The following is an 18,876-nucleotide window of genomic DNA, read 5'->3' as shown; positions in this document are numbered from 1 at the left end:
GTGGTTCCCAAAGTGTTCCACCCAGATGAGACAAGTAGTCTGGCTGTTATGCTGCCTGTTACGATAAAGCAGATAAGGGACTGAACACCTGACACTTAGGAATGAATGTGCAAAAAAGTGAGCTTTTACATAAAATTGCTTATATTTTGGGTTAATATTCTTGAAATGGGCAAACTCAGACAGTAATAACTTGGAAGAATGAAAAAGAAAGCACAGTTCCAGCAACTAACATCTGATCTAGTTGGCCTGTTTTTATAAGATGAACTTACAGAAGCTGGACAGCTCAAGGGTTTGGAGATTAAACATGGAGACTCTCACTTCTCAATTTTAGCAGTATACATGATAGAATTAAAGAGACCCCCTGGGATGACCTGGCCCTTCACCTTTCAGAAGGCAGAGCATGCTATGTGCTTTCCTTTCATGCTCTCACATACACACATGTGTATTTATGGGCAGAGTTAGATACATACAGATGCCACTGCTAACTTCACTGGCAGTTTATTCCATGCACTGACCCTTTAGCATCTTCAGCAGTTGTAAGGCAGTTCTTCCCCTCCATTCCCCTAGATATTCAGTGCAGGTGACAATGTTTCAATTTGTTGATTTTGGAAAACAGAAGTCTTCTGTAACTCCACAAACAAGGTAAAGAAAAGACAGCAAAACTACAAACTTCCCAACACTAGGGTTTGTATGGAAAGTCAATATACGGTTCGCCTTTTTATTCCTAGATAGGCGTGATAGCACCAAATGGCTAAACCTGAAAAAATTCAAGACACTTAACAGCAAAATATCCAGTATAACTCTTCCCTAGTTGTTATTCATCACTGCTCCTAGTGATGGGGCATTACAGAATTCCCAGCTTGCTGACTGTGCAAAAGACCAACACTTTTACTGCTATGAAAAAAAACTACTCTGGAGAAGCCATGAAGTCCACTGCCAAGATAGGCATGGAAAACTCATGTTGATGTGGCAGAAGCTGCAAGTGGCATCCAGCACCTTACAAAAACACTGCAGCTCAACAGGAAGAGCAGTTACAAGTAATCCCATGTATGCTGACAAGTGCTGCAGTACAAGAAGATTTTCCTCAGATTTCTATAGCAGACTGAAAATGCTGTAACAGCTCCAGATGAATGATTATTTGGATTTGTTTTGATATTCAAGCTAAATCAGTACTAGGACGCAAGAGTAGGCTTACTTAATATTGTCCATTTTTTTTAGTCTAGGAAATTACTTGACTTACAATCATATACTTACCTTGACAGAAGGAAACAAGGAAGGCTGGGGAATATGAACTTTAAGCACTCAGAGGAAAAGGCTTCTAGCACTCCTTTGTGGCTGCATTAGTTTCCCAAAATCTTAAACCAAATCACATAATTAAGCAATGAGACGCATGCTAGCAATAGCATAAGGGAGGCAGTGGGTCATGCTCCCAGGAAAGGTGGAACAAATGGCAAGTGGCAGCATGTTGTTAGATTCATTCGGCCCATCTTTTTTAATCACTCCTTAAAAAAGCCTCACCAGTAGCTTAGAACTAGAAGACAAGCATGTTAATAAACAGCTCCTGCTAAATTGAACATCCAGGAAGTCGTTTAAATTAATGACTCAAGTCGTTTAAATTAATGACATCAATGAATTGATGCCATGCTGGTGCAAATGGAGAAAGTTCACACTACTCTTGATTACCGGCTATTTGCTGTTTTCAGAGAACAGTACTTAATTTACTCTCTGGTTATGGTTTAAAAGGGATGATAACAGTGTGGGGGGCACCAAGATGAATAAATTCATTTCTGGAGAGTGCAACCCTGCAAAAGTTTGCCACACAAGTCAGAGGGAAGGTGGTACCAAGGCCCCACAATTACCTTTGTCCCTCTTGTTCCCTTTCAACATCACATAGAACTGTCTCTACTCGCAAATTTAGCTACATCTTCTGGATCAGAAGCATTTTCAGATGGACTTACCGCAGGAAAGGTGCTCGAGAAGTACCATTGCTGTCCAGTTCATACAGGGAATCTGCCCGCAGACCATCAGCGACAAAGAGTACAAGACGTTTTCCTGGGGGGGGCAGTGGAGTCTGCTGAGGAGTCATACCATGAACCAGAGGGGAGGTGAAGTAGATGTCAAAAATGGAGGCCAAGAAGACACAATGCACAAGGAGACCAGCAAATACGAACACTGGTATACCCATGACGACAGGTGCCTTGTAAGGCAAAGCTCAACACTGAGAGGGAGTGAGAAAAAGAAATTAATCAGATGAGACTTATATTTATTTCAGTTGTTATAGAAAGGGAGTACCATAACTAGAGACATTATCCAATTCCATAATTGAGCTCTATTTATGTTTTTTCCCCCCAGAAATTCTATTTTTGGTCAGAAATGCATTGCTGATTCAGACTTACAGAGAGTCATCATGTCTCAGCATCTCATGAGATATGAGGTGACTTCACAAGACCATAAATCAAGCCAGATTCTCTGGTATTCAGCAGTTTTATGTTATTACTTCAATGACACAAGAATCAGACAATGCAACACCTGTACAGACTACCTTGACCTGGCTGATTGCCTGACAGTGTTGAGGTCTATTTAGGTAGATACAAATCAAAGACAGCTAAGAAAAGCCGAAGGATCCCTACAGTGAATTCAAAGCAGTTTTTTGCAGATTCACTATCAGTTCTGGGCTCATTATATGCCGTCTAAAAACAAAGAAAATTTTAATAGAACCAGAGCCCTGTTTAAGGGCAGAACACTATTACTCTAGAAGACTTGACAAAAGCACAACAGCTGAAGACTGTTTCAGTTGAATAACGGTATATGCTTTCCAACCTTTCATCCTTTGAAGTCAGCCTAGGGATACAAGTATGCATAAGTAATAGGTACACTCGAAATACGTGTGGCAGAGGTGTGTATACTCAAGGTTTCGTCTGAAGCCTACTGAAGCCAATGCAAACACACATATTGATTCAGATAAGTTTTGAATCTTAGCCTGAATGAGGCTTGGCTCAGTGAAAAGTATTGTTGGTTTTGACCAAGCTGCGAACTTCCTTATTTAAATATAAGCTGATTATTTATCAGCCCTACCCAAATAGCACCAATTTAGAAATAGAGACGTTCCAAACAGCCAGAAAGATTCAGCTATTCAATTGCCTATACACGCACACACCTCCCTCTAAAAGAAACCGCCCATTGCAGAAACTAGTTAGCGTTTCTAAATGACAATATACACATTTCTTATTACTTACAGAACTTCAATATTTAGAAATATGACCACTGACAGACACAGCCAGCCATCACATGGTAAGATTATTCTTATCAGGCACAGAAGAAGTTTCACTACCACATAACCTTAACTCTGACCAAAACTCAGAAATTATTATTAAAAAAAAAAAAAAGCAGCTATATTCACTGTTATTAATCAAAAGAAAATTCAGGTCTACACATAACTTAACCGTAACTTGCAATTTCATTCATTTTTCCTATTGAAATGCAGATGCAATCATCTCTACCTCAATCAAAAACATTAATATAGCAAAGTTTTCTCATTTTAGAGACTGAGGGGGAAAAAACAGGTAGCAATCAAAACTGAGATAACTAAGGCATTTTGAAGAGAGACATCTAGTGGTCATAGTTAAGTGATTAAATAAAAACATTTCATTAAGCAGGAACTTGTATGTCCAAAAAATGAGACTTCAAATACTTGTAAATATCAGTTTCTTCATTTTTAAGCACTTGAGCTTTTTATTTTTAAGCACTCAGATTTTGTGCATGAAATTAAAATATATGAAGCCACAGACAGTCACAAAAATACCATCAGGTTGAACACAGGACCTTATTCTACTTGGTCAGTTTTATTTTCCATCAGGCTTTTTCTTTTGCTGTGGTTGTGTTTTTTGATAAGAGAACCAAGAGTACTCATGCTTTAAACTGACACAGCTAAATACCCTATTAAACAAAGCAGTTACTTTAATCAGATGCTTGCTGGTGTATATTCCCAGTGCTACAATGCTATAAGCTTAACATATTCTAAATTCTTTTAATTAAAGTATTAGTAACCTAATCTGTTTTCAGCACTAGATAGCTCTCTTGGCTTTAACTCCCCAAGCCTGAGCCCTAGCCTAAAGAGTGTAGAGAGTGTGGTAACACAATTCAAGTCTAATACTGTCTCATCTGATGATAGTGATCTACAGAATTAATTCAGGAAAGCATTTTCTTTTGCAACCACAGTTTAATTACATTATACTGAGCTATTCCTTCAGGCAAAACACATCCAGCTGCTCATCACTATGAGAATATTTCAATACAGGCAGTTCTTAATCCACCTGTTTCTGCCATGTCCTTCATAGCAGCTCATTCTGCCTCTAGCTTAACTTCGCTACTTTAGCCCACAATACTGTGCACCGTGACGTAATATTGTCAAAAGCATCCTATCGTCACACTCAAATTCTTTCCCAAGGGTATGAACTATATTTGGAAATTTCTTAAGCAAATACCCAATTGCACCTCAGCAGAATGCAAGAGTTCTACCTTGGTCCCTTTCCAAACCACAGTCTTGCTTTCAAACTAGCAAGCTGTTGTGTTAGGTTTTGTAAATCAGCACACTTCTGTGGTTAGAGAAAGCTCTAGCTCAGTGAACAACGTTTAAGAACAGTCAACAGCAAGCTGTTCCAGAGAGGCAACAATGACCTCCTACACCTTTTCATGCTAATGGAGTTACAACTGAGTTCGGTCATTGCTAGCCTAAAGTACCTAAACTTCTGTTACAATAGCCAATCTATAAAAGAACATTTCCTCTTCCAACATCCAAAGTGCCAAGGAATAACAACCAACATTTCCAGTAAATTGTGATTTTCAGGGAAAAGGGAAGTTATATCACTTCCTGGATTTCTTTGAGACCTCCAGTCAAAGCACCCATTCTACCCCTGGGTGACAAACACCCAAGACCGGCCTTTTTTTGATCAAACTTTCCACAGGTCCATTCAGATCCACTGTCAGCTCCTCTCAACACACACTCCATTGCTCAGAGCACACCCTTGTTTCTTCACAGCCTGTAACATCAAGACATTTGACTGTAGAGAAGGGTAAAAGAAAAGCAAATGGGCACATGGATGACATCTCCTGTAGAGATTTGGTTACTGGCAGTTGGATACTAATGCTTTTTTCATCTTCAAACATTTATCTATATGTCCATCCTATGACCGCAAAGGCTTCTGCTTGAAATCTCTTAATCATAGCCACCAGCGAAGTTCTTCAAGCAAACAAACCATTTCAGCAGTGCTTCACCAAGACAACAGTTTTTGGAACATTCAGCAATAAGCACCATTCAGGTATCCACTTAAAGCTGACAACATCAAAGCCATTTTTAAGCATGGCCATAGAACTTCTCTGACCAAGTCTTTTCTCTTACAACCAAACAAGGTGGGCAGGAGAGATCTGACAAAGCAGAGCAATAAAATGGTATCAGAAGGAAATGACTGTGCATGTTAGTCCTCTCAGAAATAGAGGGGATGCTGAGGGGCATGCGAAAGACTTGGGTCTCTAAATGCAAAGGGAGTTAAGTCACCCTCGTTACTCATGAAGTAAAAACATCAGTTTGCCTAAAAAGTACGACAACAAGGAAGAAAACGGGCAAGTTAATTTCCTGAAAGGAAAATTTCCTAGAGACTGTAAGACAGTCAGAGGGGTCCCACAGGAACATCAATCTGCAAAAGACACCACACCTGCCCAATCTGGACACACCTGCCTTGCAGAGGAAATGGTAACCAAGATAACGAATTTCACAAGTCAGTGTAATACTGATTATGTTACCAGGGGCTTAAAGAACACCTGTACTTGGAAATAAACATCAGATTCGGATATTAATGAATTAACAGAATGATTTCAGCCAAAGTCACTTGAATTCACATTTGCAGGTATTTAATCTTAAGTCTAGGATGGGTTACCACCTTTCATTCTGTGTGAAATTTCATTTATTTCATATGAATGGGGATCAGTCCAAGGCAACAGAAAAAAAGGAAAAAAACACAACTCTCAGAGCAGCCATCCATCCTCCAGAACCCTGCTGTTAAAAATTGATTTTGTCATGGATCACTGAACCATGAACGGCAGGCCATCAGTGAAGAAGTGGATGCAACAGATGGAGAGAAATCCAGGATTTGTGAATGTACCTTCACAGAACAGGAGGCTTAATGCTAAGCAATGCCTGTGCTGTGTAACTGCAATCACAACCACCTGTGGCGCTATTAGAAAGATGACTCTCTGACTTCAAATATGGACCGGATCCCTGTGGTGATCTCCTCTAGTGCACTCCACTGTGCAAGAAGCCATTGTTATGGATACGTAAAGCTAAAAGCACATCTTGAAAATATCCTTTCCCTCATAAGGTCTGGAGATGGCCTTCAAGAGCCAGAAAAAGGAGATTTGGAAGTGGAACACCTCAGTGTAGATCTCCTGGCACATCTGGGTTTTACTGTTTATGATGGCTTCTAACATGAGACTTTTTTCCACTCACCTCCAAGAGGAACAGAACCATCACTTGATCTGTATTCTCAAAGATGCAGTGCAGGATCTTGGACCTAAAGTCTGAGGAGGGATCCCACTGAATAGTCAACACAGCCTTCACACCACCAGTGCAGGAACAGTCAGTATTAAAGCAGGAACTGGTTGACAGCACCAGTGAATTTGGAAATGTGGCTCTTCAGAGCACTGAGCTGAGCCCTCTGCAATATGGAGATCTCTTCCATCCTCCTTCCTTTTTCTCACTTCATGTTTTTTAATCACCATTTGACAGGATGCTTCAAAAGCAAGCCTCAACCTGAAGGCCCAATGTAGGAACCAGAGGTTGAACAGGATCTCACAGGTGTCCCTACAGGCCTGTCAGCATCAGGAGGAGCTGTAGACGGAAGCATAGGTGTCAAACTCCTACATGCCCAGCAGCTCTCTGGCATGCTCCTCTGTCTGTGAAGAGCAGAGAGCAGCTGACCCTGAACAACTCAAGTGCCCACACATCCCTCAAGCTGTAGTGTGTACTAGGTACAGGAAACACTTCCCAGGAGTATGCATCTGCCCTAGCAGAAAACACATTATCTACGTACTATTCCTCGTAACAAGGCTCACATGAGATACAGAAATGAAATCCAGCTTCTGTGCTTTTATGAGGTACCTCATGGGTGTAAGCAAATCAAGAGAAGAAAAGAAATACATTAAACACACCTTTATACTTTGGAGGACAAGAAGACAGGTCTAAGGATTTATTACTAGGGCAAAAATGTCTCCAACTCAAGCACCTTGTCATCCAAAGAGTGGACATACAAACTGCCACAAGAAGATGAGGAAACGGTTCCATCTCTTTCTATCAAGTAAATTTAAGCCAAGGACACCTCGGCAGTTTTACAACCTCTGATGCTTTCTCAGGTACTCCTGCAGCAAGTTACTTAGTGAGCTACCTCCCACCATCTTCATTTTCTCAAAACAAGACATGAACTTTGCCCAAATCCAGACCACATTACTCAATATAACGTTAGCTATTGTCGATCACATACTAAGAGGGCAGCATGCAACTTTTATTCTTAGAGATAATAGGCTGCAGCACATTCCTCTGACTTTCACTGTCACATGCTATTTCTTACTGTCTGTCAGAACATTTGACTTGTTATAATACAGCTCAGACAATCAACTCACCTCCTTTAGAGATTCATCCCTGGTAGTAAACAATACACCAAATTAAGATTTATTCTTTTCTTTCCATAATTTTTCTGCTTCTCTCATCATCTCCTAAACTAAATATAGAGCCAGTAAGGATATCATCCAACCTCCAATATGTCTGAATTTAGTCTATCCTGATAAGGTATTTTCTGTTTTAATAATTTGGAGCCAACTGTACAAAGCTAGTGTTGATTCTTAAATGAAGATCCTTTTCAGAGTTCTTAAAAGTATTACAGACCAAGCTATGACTGCTTTTTAAATGAGTCATCCACGCGAATGGAGCAAATAGAAAATTAACACTGTCATGGCTACCCTACTAACTTCAGCTAACAGCATGTTTGTAATTTCTTAATTCATTAAACCTCACTTCCTACTGTACACGAACAGAGAAAAGAGTACATAGATGCACAGGGAGAGTTTGTCTAAAAGAGGACCAGATAGAATCAGCAGGCACCTTTCTTAAAGTCTAGGAGATTAAAGAGAGGAATAAAAAAAAGCAAAAAAAAAAAAAGCAAGGACCTTCTGACCATAATTAATTATTTTTCCAGAATAAAGTGATTTCAACAGATTAAAGAAGTTTTTTTTTTTTTTTTTTTAAAGAATCTTCAGAGACAAAGTTCACCCCATCTGTCACCTACTAGGAACCAAAAAGACCCACTCTCTTTGTACTCACAGGTATCAAAACCACAGAAAAAAATCCAGTAGCTGCGAGTTCCTCACCAGCAATCATGTAAGTGCAGCATCTAAATACAGAACACATGGACTGCAACAGTGGCATGGTATGGGAGCAGGAAAGCTGCAATGAGCAGCCTAACAGTCAAAGACTGGGGGCAAACAGTTCATTTCACATTAGCGCTTTCTTCTTTTCAAGTTGATCTTCAGCTTGCTGACAAGATTTCTCTCTCTCTTTTTAAGCAAATACCACTCATATGCCACAGACCAGCATTTCCTCTGCAGCAAGCCCTGCCTGCCACAGAACCTACATCCACAGCACCAAGCTGAATCAGATCCTTTAAATCTTACCAGGAATACTGACATAATTAAGTAAATGCAGCCCTCATTTCCCCAAAGCAATCAACATCTAAGCTGTGTTTCTTTGAAGTTATAATCTCTCAGCATTATAAATAAAGCAGAAAAACCACTCCCAGCACTTGCACAGGGGTACAATATAACTCTTTGTGAGAAATGTAACATTTCCTTTTTCTATTTTCAAATATGCAATAAAACATACACAAAATACTACACAGAATATGCCTTGTTGGCAGGAATATTTTTAAGGATAAAGTGTCAAGACAAGGAGCTCAAGATACATCAATCTTCTTTTTTTAGAAAAGGAAAAAAAAAAAAAAAGGACCATGCTCCACTAAACATCAAGTCTGTTAAGATGAAGAAAATCCTTTGGCAATGCATTTTCAAGGCAATAGCCTTGGTAAGTATCTTTTACAGAAAAATAAAATAGACTGGAATGTCTGCTATTTTTCTGGCTGACAAATGCATTTTTCAACTCACTGTTGTGTATTATTTAAACTGTCAAAAGACTGACTGTACAATTTGTCCATACATCATAATGATCTTTTTGCTTAGGGCAAGGGAGCAAAATTGAAGTTTTCTGGTGGAAGTGACAGTACTTTTCAGGGTATGGCAGTAATATATCATCTAAACTGGTACTGGCAGTCCTCACCCTATTCTTTTATTAATTTAGAACTTTAAAAAAATTATACTAGTCAAGAAATGTAATCAAGTGATTCCTGCTGTCAAAAAACACACACCTACTGACTGTGTAAGTGCATTTATACAACAGACTTACCAGCCAGCCTCAGAGTAACCCTCACGCATATCCTTATGCGATACTTAAGCATAGGAAACTGAAACTCTTCATCTTGGCCTCACAATATGTAATCATACAATGAATAGAAGTGGGCTAATGATCAAGCTCCTTTTCCTCCTTTCCAAAATTTCATTTTCTTTCTCAATTGAGGCACAATACACTCTGCCAGACAATGAAACTGCAGCTACAGTATTTCCACTTGTTCTTGCTTTGAAATGGCTTTTGTGATTCAAACCATCTGTTTGAAATTATTTTATGTTCAACATCCTCACTGAGCATTTTGTGGATACAATAACACATGACATCTGTTTTAAATTTTAAATGTGGTTCAGTAAAGCACATCCAAACCTGAGGCAAAGACCTCAGAGAAAATTAAATATTCTTTTAACATCTCCTGATAATCAAGATTACTCAGCATAGAAGTGCCTCCTTTGCCAAAACTTTCAAAGTAGAAATCTGATTATGGACTAAAAGGCAAAATGACAGATAAAGTATCAAATGTCGTAATACTTGGATTTATCAGCAAGTCAGTTACCCAGATATCAGCGTAAGCAATTTTCTCCAAATTAGCCTGTAAATGTGGGAAATAGTATCCACAAATCTCCCAGGCACAGGAACATACTCAAGAACAACACTAACAACAGAGAAAGAGCAAGGGTATTTCTGAGAAACAACAACTGCTTTGAGGCACACACACACACAAAAAGAATATCATCCTTTAGTAATCCTTGTTAGCCAAGTGGACAAAACTAAGAGTAGAAATTTAGCATCATACCTGCTTAGTATGCAGGCAGTTAAAAGTTCAGATCTTAGAAAAACAGAAGCCAGTAACAATGAATCTTATGTGTTTTTGCTGCAAATCAGCTAACTCATTGGGCTAGGGCACTTTGTGGGGCCTAAGTCTGTTCTCCAGAAGCTTCACAATTCCTCTTGGCTATTTCCTGGCTTCTGAGTCACACAGCTATTCCCTATCAATTAGTCTTCCTCAAGCACCACTGTTTTACAGCTGAACATATTTGCATCTCAATATGGAGTGTCTGTTTAACTCTTTCTCCTGTCAAAAAATTCTTGTGTTATTTTGTGTAGCTTCTCTATTCCTCCAGAGAATAATTCAAAAAAAATTTTTTTGTCATTGGTTTCTTTTGTCCTGTTTGGAGACGTGTACAGATTTTTTTCATTTTAAAAGTAATGCAGGATATTTTGGGGGGAAGAACGTCAGTCTGGGAGTGTCTAATGGAGCCTAACACACTTGCTTCCAAAGTTATTAGGGTCAAGAACTAATGAGCACTTATGAGAATACAAGTACATGGAAGACAGCTTGTCCCAGCAGTCTTGCTGTCTCATTGGAGCTCTACTTGACAATCCAGGGCTCAAAGCCCCTGAGACATTTTCTAAGATGTGTACTATGCAATAAAGCACATGCAGCAATACAAGCAGCACAGTTCCTCCCTTTAGTGTGTGCAATAACAGGGAGCAGGGACAAACTCTTCAAAGTCATACAGTATATACAGAAGTAAAGCACACAAAAAAGGATGGAAAAAGAATGATCTTCAGCTGTATAAACTTCTGCAAAACCCAACTTGCAATTTATTCTGTACACACAGAAAAGAACTCAGACAAAAAAAAATAGTGCTTAAAGCATGTTCCTTAGGTGCTAATAGGAGAGAAGAAGGCATTAAAAAAAAAAAGAAGAAAAAAACCTGCTGTACAAGTTTTGTCATATTTTAAGTCATATTTTCTTATTGATATCAATTGTTACCAAAACCTAAAAAATAAGTCTAATAGTATGAGGCCACTTATCTACTGAATCTTGTACATAAGCCTCTGAATGCTGATTTTGCAATATTTTCAGGCTCAAGGAAAGAGAAAAGAACTCCAGAAAGACCTTCTAAACATACAGTAATATTTAAAATAACAGCAAAGAAATACAGAAGTCAGATAATCAATTCAAGGGTTCCCACCCTTAAAAAAAATTAGTAATAATAGTTGTTGGGTTTTTTTAAGGACTCATGGGCTCAAAAGCACTCCTTCAATCAATTAGGCTAACCAGCTGAAAATCTTTATCTACAAAACTTAACTAACCTAATTCTATATCAACATTGCTGTAAAATGAATTTTCCCACTGAGAATGAAAACCCATTTAAAGCTTGAGGTAAACATGTCCCTCCTTTTTTGGGGGGGATATGAAAAGTAATCCATATGACCTTGAGATGTGATTTTTCTTTTTTATGAGAGATTATACTACACATTTCACTACTAAATACACACCAAAAGAGTAATCTGTTAATGAAAAGGGGAAGTAATGATCAATGTCCTGTCAAAGTATTTATATAATGTGTAATTGAAGGCACTAGCTTTTCCTATTCCCAGAAGATGGTTGCTCTCCAAGGTGCTAAACCATTTCTATTCGAAATGCAGTATTGCTGTCCTCATAAAACAATTCATACTTCCTGGTGTGACTTCATCACATTCAGCACTTGCTCTCTTTGGTATTTCTGAAAGGGAAATTCCCCATCCAACGCCTTACATGTCTTTTTAAGTCCTATGCAAATATTCAGAAGGATCTTGCCTCTGCTCCAACAGTACTTGTGCACCAATACAGACCAAGTCACTAGGAAATTCCATCTTAAGAACAGATGCTTTCAGTAAGCACAGCTTCATCATAAAGAAATTAGTACAAGGAAAAAAACTCTCCAAATTCTTCACTCATCAAGTGAGCTAACTATTCAAGAAACTCCAATAACTAATTTGAAAAATACAGGGGAAAAAACAACACACTAAAAGGCTACATTATATCAATTTCAAGAAAGCATTCAAATTCTAAACTAGTAGTATAAGTATATATAGTATTTGATCAAGGATACTTTAAAGTTTATTAAAAAGCTTTCATGGAAAGAAATCACCTCCTCTTTACCTCCTCCTCTACTAGGCATAGTTATAGTGCTAATATAGAAAGCATTTTCCCAAGTGTACATAAGACAAAAACTGAAATATCAGTTACTGCAGCCTGAGATATATTTACTTTAGAACAAAGTTCTCCTTTTTGCCCCTACAGCAGTCTCTGCTAATTCAGTAATTAAAATTATCATTTATGATATATGAAATTGTAAACAGCCTCTGTTGAAATACCATGAGCTTACATTTGATTTTTGAAAGACTGGAACACTTAATTTGTACATGACAGAGATTTGGCTTTTAGCTGATGACTGACTCCAATATAAATAGAGCCAGGAAATAAAGGATTTCTGGAGACAACTGGAGCACTGCTGATTTAAAAGGAAAGCTCCCCACCACTCAAAAATTCTCTGCGGCAAACTAAGACAATAGTTGCACAGTAGAAGATAGCTCAGAACAAGGCAAAAGCAGTTGGACAGAGATCCAGAAGCTTGGAAAATGCAGATGGATAACACCTCTCTAGTTTTTATTACACTTCTTCCCTGGGGAAAAGGACATTTATTTGCAGTTTCCTAATCTCTGCTACCAGAATGGGGGACGAGTCCTACAACACCAGTAGGTAGAAGATTACAAACAGCAAACGGTTACTGTTATTTGAGAGAGACATCAAATATAGTTTAATGTTAAGAACATGAAGGGAAGGTCTGCCTACCTATCTTAATATCTGCTTTTGGAGAACACACAACCACCTAGTTTTAAGGTGACAGGAAAAGTCAGTTATTCGCTTCTGTGTTACAGCTATTCAACTGCGCTGCAGCATCTTTAGGAATTTGCTTGTAATTAAAAGCATCCATTTTTCAAAATACTTAGGACCAGGAAGGCAAACAAATTTTATCAGGCTACATTACAAAAATAGCCAACACAGAAGTAGCAGTTAGAAGAAGAGGTCCTCACAGTCACAAAATACTGCAAGAAACACTAAACCAGCACTGCTGCAGAAAGTCCTCTTCTGCTCCTAGCCATCTCTTCCCACATCAAACTCTTGGACCAGCACTGCCGTCCGTACAACTGCAGAGTGAAACAGACTGGAGAATGTCTCCAACTGGAAATAACCTCAAGAAGAAGGAGGGTGGGGGCACAGGGGGAAGAGAGAGAACTTCATTGTAGTTCAGCTGCCCAATTTAACTTGCAACATAAACCCTTGCATCGGCACAAGGACAGGACTGCATCTCCTCCCCAAAACCATACTAGCTCAGCATAGTCAAAGCCCATCCTCAGAATCCTGCTTAGTTCTCTGAACAAGACTGCATCTCACGCTATTTGCGTTCCATCTATTAACACCCTAGTCTTTATTGCACGACCTCCTCCACAGATTGACTCAAATATCCCCTTATCACATTTTCCCCTTATATTTGAATGTCTGAAGACAAGCAGACTGCATAAGGAAACCTGAAGTTTTTTGGGAAAGCTGTGTGCAAATGCTAATTTGAAAAAGGAGCAAGGCAAAGCAGGCAGTCCTCAGAAGCACAGAGCAGCAGTGAGGAGTCAGCAGAGTAACATCTTTGATTGCAAGTTGGGGCATGGTTCTGTAGCGATAGGAACAAATATGACCTTTTCAATGTCAAGTCTTGCTCATCTTCCCCTCCAAAGAGTTTCAGTAAAAGACACATTAAAGAATCCATGTAAAATAACTTTCCATATGAATTTATTACCTTTTGACCTCAGAACTCAAGGCTGACTTTACAATTATTATTTTCATACTTCACTTCAATCTACTGTTTCCTTTTCTCATCTACCCTGTCCTTCAATTTGAAGCATGTAAGGCATACCATCTTAGACACTGCATTCTGCTAACCTCTACAACAGCCTTCTGTAAAGCCCACATTTCCAGACAATACACTCATCTTCCAAAGGTTTCCAGATAAGAGTGAATGAAGCCCAACAATTAAATACTCTAGTGTTTGTCAGAGAGTCATTCCATTTATTCCCTAAATTAAGCCTCCTCACTCAACAATAATTGCATCTTTTTCTCTGTTCATCCTCACAAAAATATAACGGGCACATCATGAAATCTCAACAAAGTTTCATTCCCGATTTTCTAAAAAACTCCTTAGGCTCTCAGTTTGTTTCTTTACAGTATTTCTGACATCTTCCAAATAGCCATCGTTCACATTAATGCTTCAAAACAACTGTTTTATACGTAGAAAACTGATCAAACCTCCCCACCCCACAGGGAAGACTTTTTTTGTGTGTGTGTGTGGGGGGGGGTTCCCCCCATACACACACAATTCAGGGCTTCATCTGACTTGGGGGGAGGGGGGTAATTACATTCTTGGTGTGGCTAAAAATATTTTCAAGAGACCCTTCTCAGCTCTGTGTTACTTTTATTTCAGACCCCAACTTCACACTTTGTAAAGCCAATTTCTATGCCTAAAGCTGTGTGTACTTAAAATATTCCTGTTAATAGAATGATTTAAGTGTTATGTCAGTATTCAAAAACCATGCCCTTAAAACTAGAACAGAAATACAGAGTTTGGGAGAAGTGACAGAATTTTACATACAGACTATTGACAGTAAGTATCAACATTTGCACTATTTGTTTCTTGTAGAACAGCAGAATAGTTTCAAGGTTAGAGGGTTTTTAAAACACTGAAATCCAGGTTTTTAAATGTCAGTAAAAATAACGTAAAAGTTAGAACTACCATAGAGGGTTTTTTGTTTGGTTTTTTAAGGAAAAGTGTGAAAATGTTAGATTTAAATAAACATACATAGACAAAAGTACTTTCAGGAAGTGCAGCTTTAAAAGAGGAATTAAGCAAGAGTTGGCAGAACTGACAGATTTGCATTATTTTAAGGTAGAAATCAGATTCAGTCCATATTTCTCCCCCTCTTTTTTTTTTTCTCTCTGTAGCTTGATTGGGACTGCAATGAGTCAGCTACAAAAGGCTACCCTACTTCACTGCAATACTCACTATGGCAAATTAATTTATTTCAACTGATTAGCACAGAAACATCCAATGTAAACCCAACAATTACAAACAAATTTGTTTGAAATTAACCTTGTCTGCAGAAGTTGAAACAGAAATCCTTCAGAGTTTGATTTACAATGTACACTCACTCACTGTGAGAACAGTTCATACTAAACCAGAGTAGCACAGAAAACAAGAATGACTTACACACAAAAACAAAGTCTGTAGAGGGAACCTTAACCTGGTCATGTGTTTATCTAAATAAACTTTGAAACATTAGCTCAAGATCCAACAACTTTATAAAAAACAATACAGTAAAATCTAAGATAGAAGTTTTTCCTATTCATTTTCCTTCTCAAGAAATAAGTAAAAAAGTTCATCAAAAAACATTCATGGATCCAAAAATAAGATATTTACACACAAAAATTCTGAAGCTATTTCTTTTTTTCCCCCTCTCTCTACAAGCACTGTGTACTTTGGATATCTATTTTGAGAGATCCATTTTCAGAAATGCAGACTTTTCGAGATGTATTTAGGTACACTGTTCTTTGGATATACAACTTGTCCAGTGTGCAAATACCTTGAAAGGCAGAAGAAAACATTCATTCCAATAAGAGACAATGCAACCTGATGAACAATCTGCTTCTTTCAGAATGACTGCTGAACAAATTTAAAAAAATTGTAGATGTGTGCCTCAAGCACACCCACACAACACTGTTCCCAAAATTTATGCAACTTTTCCATCTCACACATCTGCTAAGGTGCTACATCCTTCTTATCATGTTTTCTCAAGTCTCTCTACACAAAACGATACCCCTTTATACACTTTAAAAAAAAAAACATTTTTAAGCATATCATTGAAGATATTTTAAACACATTTTTCTTCCTACAGTTTTCAACTCTGAGATATTCACTTGAGCTGTGTTAATTTTATCACAACTGTCCCTAAATTATTTTGGAGCCCCATCAGTGTAAATATTTCAGAGTTTGTTTCACAAACCCTAACAAAGCTCTTCAGAAGTAATGAAGCAGGGGAATATTTTTTGATTAAGTGAGGGAGGAAAAAGAAGTCCTTACTGTAATACCACATGCAAGTCCGCAGAAATAAGTCTGTCTCTTAAAAGGGCAGAATTGATCGTTTTAACAGTCAACCAGCTTTAAATCACATGTAAACACTACAGTTGGCCACTAGAGGCTGCTACAGGACATCAGTAAGTTTTTCTTCCATTTCAAGCCCACAGGCAGAGCACTTTCCTGTAAGATTTTAACGCGTTCAGACTGAGCATGCTTTAACTCTCCAGAAGGAAAGGAAAAAAGCACAAGATTTCTTTAATGGCTCCTAATTCTAGTGGCGGCACCAAAAAGGAAATAAGTATTTTTCATTCTCATTTTTATCATACGAAATAAGTTATTTCATATCTCATTAGTCTTAGATTTCAAAAGATTTTCAGCATACCACCCTTTACTTCATGCTACAACCAGTTCACACTCTATTACTTTCTTTCTCTATGATATATGTTAGAGAATATCGGACTAAAGCTGTCTAGAATTAATCGCTTAGCATAACTGGCTTAGCATTAGTAGCTAAATTTGCTGAAGCCTTAGGCCTCAGGCTGTGAACTTTTACTTAGATAAGTAAAAGGGGGCCCCTGAGCCGGTTCAAGCTGGAGGGATAAAGAAGTTACACGGACAGCAGGAGCAGCCAACCTTGAAGATAAGAAAAGAAGCAGCCTGCCTAGAGACAATGAAGGGGCCCAAGGAAGAAGGGGAAGAACCCAGACCTAACTATTACTATTGGTCCAAACTATCGCTTAAGGGGTGGGGAATTTAGATTGTAAGGGTATAATTGTGCAGGGATTTCTTTGTTCGGGGTCCCTCTTCAGAGGCACCCAGCTCGAGCTGTAATTACCGCATGTGTATTGTTAAATTTTATTTCTCTCCAATCTGACTTCAAACTTCTGCCTCAGCAGGAACCTAGGGTCGGACCCTGTTATGGTGGCCAGCGAGCCTAACTTTCCATAACAATATAGACGATATTAAATCGTAAGTTATTAAGAAAAAAAATCAAAGTTTATTATAGCACACAAAGAAAGTTCGATTGCATTTTTTAGGAAAATACATGTAAATTAAAAACAGGATAGTATCATTCTCTTACAGCATACTGAGATGATAGACACTGAATGGTTTGGGGTCATAGTACTGAGCACTGCTTCTGTATCTACTAGTAAATCCAGTAATTCCCAGTAAGATTTTAAAACTGTATCTCTAAAGAGAAAACTCTAAACTGTATCTTCAGTTGGGTTTTTAACTAATTTGCAGAACCATCTCCTACAAACACTCAAAAACATTTGTCATCTCACTTCTGTAAAGCCTCAGTATCACAGCCAAACACTGCCACTACTGTTTGCCAAGACTTGTTTTGCTCTCAGTGAAGCAAACAACAGAGCTCCTACTGAATCAGTTTTATAATTACAAGTAATGTCCAATTTCAGTTTCCTGAGAAACTGAATAGCAAACAAAGCTGTCTCTGTTGTGTATCGTTTCTAGTGAGCTTTACTTCCTTCAGTAAAAAATCACCTTTTGTCACCCTCAGGCTTCAATTTGAGTACTTTGCCAGGTACCATCTGTGGCTTAAAGTTCCTCATATCGTTTTAAGAGTGATAATATCATACTTACAGATACACAACTTACTATTGCTGCATTTAGCCTCCTACTATCATCCTCCATGTTTTAAGGCTTATTAAGCACAGTTTACACTGGATTATTGCTTAAGGCCGCCAGGACGCAGGGCTGAGGCCGCGGCTGAGGCGAGGGGCGCCTCCCCGGCCCGGAGGCGGCTGCCGCTCGCACAGGGCCCGGCCCGGCCCCGCCGAGCCGCCCGGCCTTGCCGCTCGCGGCGAGCCCAGCCGAGGCAACCGGGAGGGCGGCCCGAAACCCGGGCTGGCCCCGCCGGTGGGGCAGCGGCCGCACGCCGCCCTTCCCCCCAGAGCCGGCTCACAGCACCAGGCCGGTAACGCCGAGCCCCGCCGGCGGTCCCGCCGGCGGTCCCGCCGCGGCCGGGGACCCCCCGCCCCCTCCCGCTCCCCCGCGCGAGGGCGGGGGTCGGGGCGGCTTCCACCGCGCTCACTGCGCACGCGCCCCCACTCACTCGTCTCCCCGCCTCGCGCGCGCAGACTTCCTCCTTCCGCTTCCGCCGCACGCCCCACCTCTTCCCCGCTCCGCCCCTCGGGCGGCCTCGTGAGAGCTCACGCAAGGCAGTGGCTCGGCCCCTCCCTCCCCGCCCCCACCTAGGCGAGAGACCACGCCCACTTCCCTAGCTTCACCCCCCCCAGCCACGCCCTCTGCCAAACCACCTCCACCGCCCTCTCCGTGAGGCCCCGCCCCGAGCCCCCCGCGCGAAGGGAGGCGGGCTCTTGGCCGGGAGGGGCGGGCACTGTGCCGAGGGGGCCGCTTGCGGTTGGTCGGGGAAGTCTCGTGAGAGCTAGGGTC

At 39.8% G+C, this 18,876-nt stretch overlaps 1 protein-coding gene across 8 annotated transcripts in view; it reads right to left on the bottom strand.

The window, feature by feature from the left end:
* The window catches only part of PIGN (phosphatidylinositol glycan anchor biosynthesis class N), a 110,479-nt gene extending 91,914 nt beyond the window's left edge, over nucleotides 1–18,565 (bottom strand). For 3 of the 8 annotated variants that reach the window (XM_013940767.2, XM_067290964.1, XM_013940777.2), the window contains exons 1-2: nucleotides 18,079–18,455; nucleotides 1,959–2,218 (exon numbers count right to left, since the gene is read on the bottom strand). In XM_013940767.2, coding sequence (XP_013796221.1) covers nucleotides 1,959–2,185 — 227 coding nt within the window. In that variant the 5' untranslated portion in view covers nucleotides 2,186–2,218; nucleotides 18,079–18,455. Of the gene's footprint in view, nucleotides 1–1,958; nucleotides 2,219–18,078; nucleotides 18,464–18,535 lie in introns of those variants that run through there. The other 5 variants (XM_067290961.1, XM_067290963.1, XM_067290965.1 and 2 more) reach the window with 5 other exon arrangements.
* Between the last annotated feature and the right edge of the window lie 311 nt (nucleotides 18,566–18,876).

Source organism: Apteryx mantelli, chromosome 2 (assembly GCF_036417845.1).
Source record: "Apteryx mantelli isolate bAptMan1 chromosome 2, bAptMan1.hap1, whole genome shotgun sequence".
Taxonomy (NCBI): Eukaryota; Metazoa; Chordata; class Aves; order Apterygiformes; family Apterygidae; genus Apteryx; species Apteryx mantelli.
The sequence above is the reverse complement of the archived record's forward strand: the minus strand, read 5'-3'. Positions and strand labels throughout refer to the sequence as shown.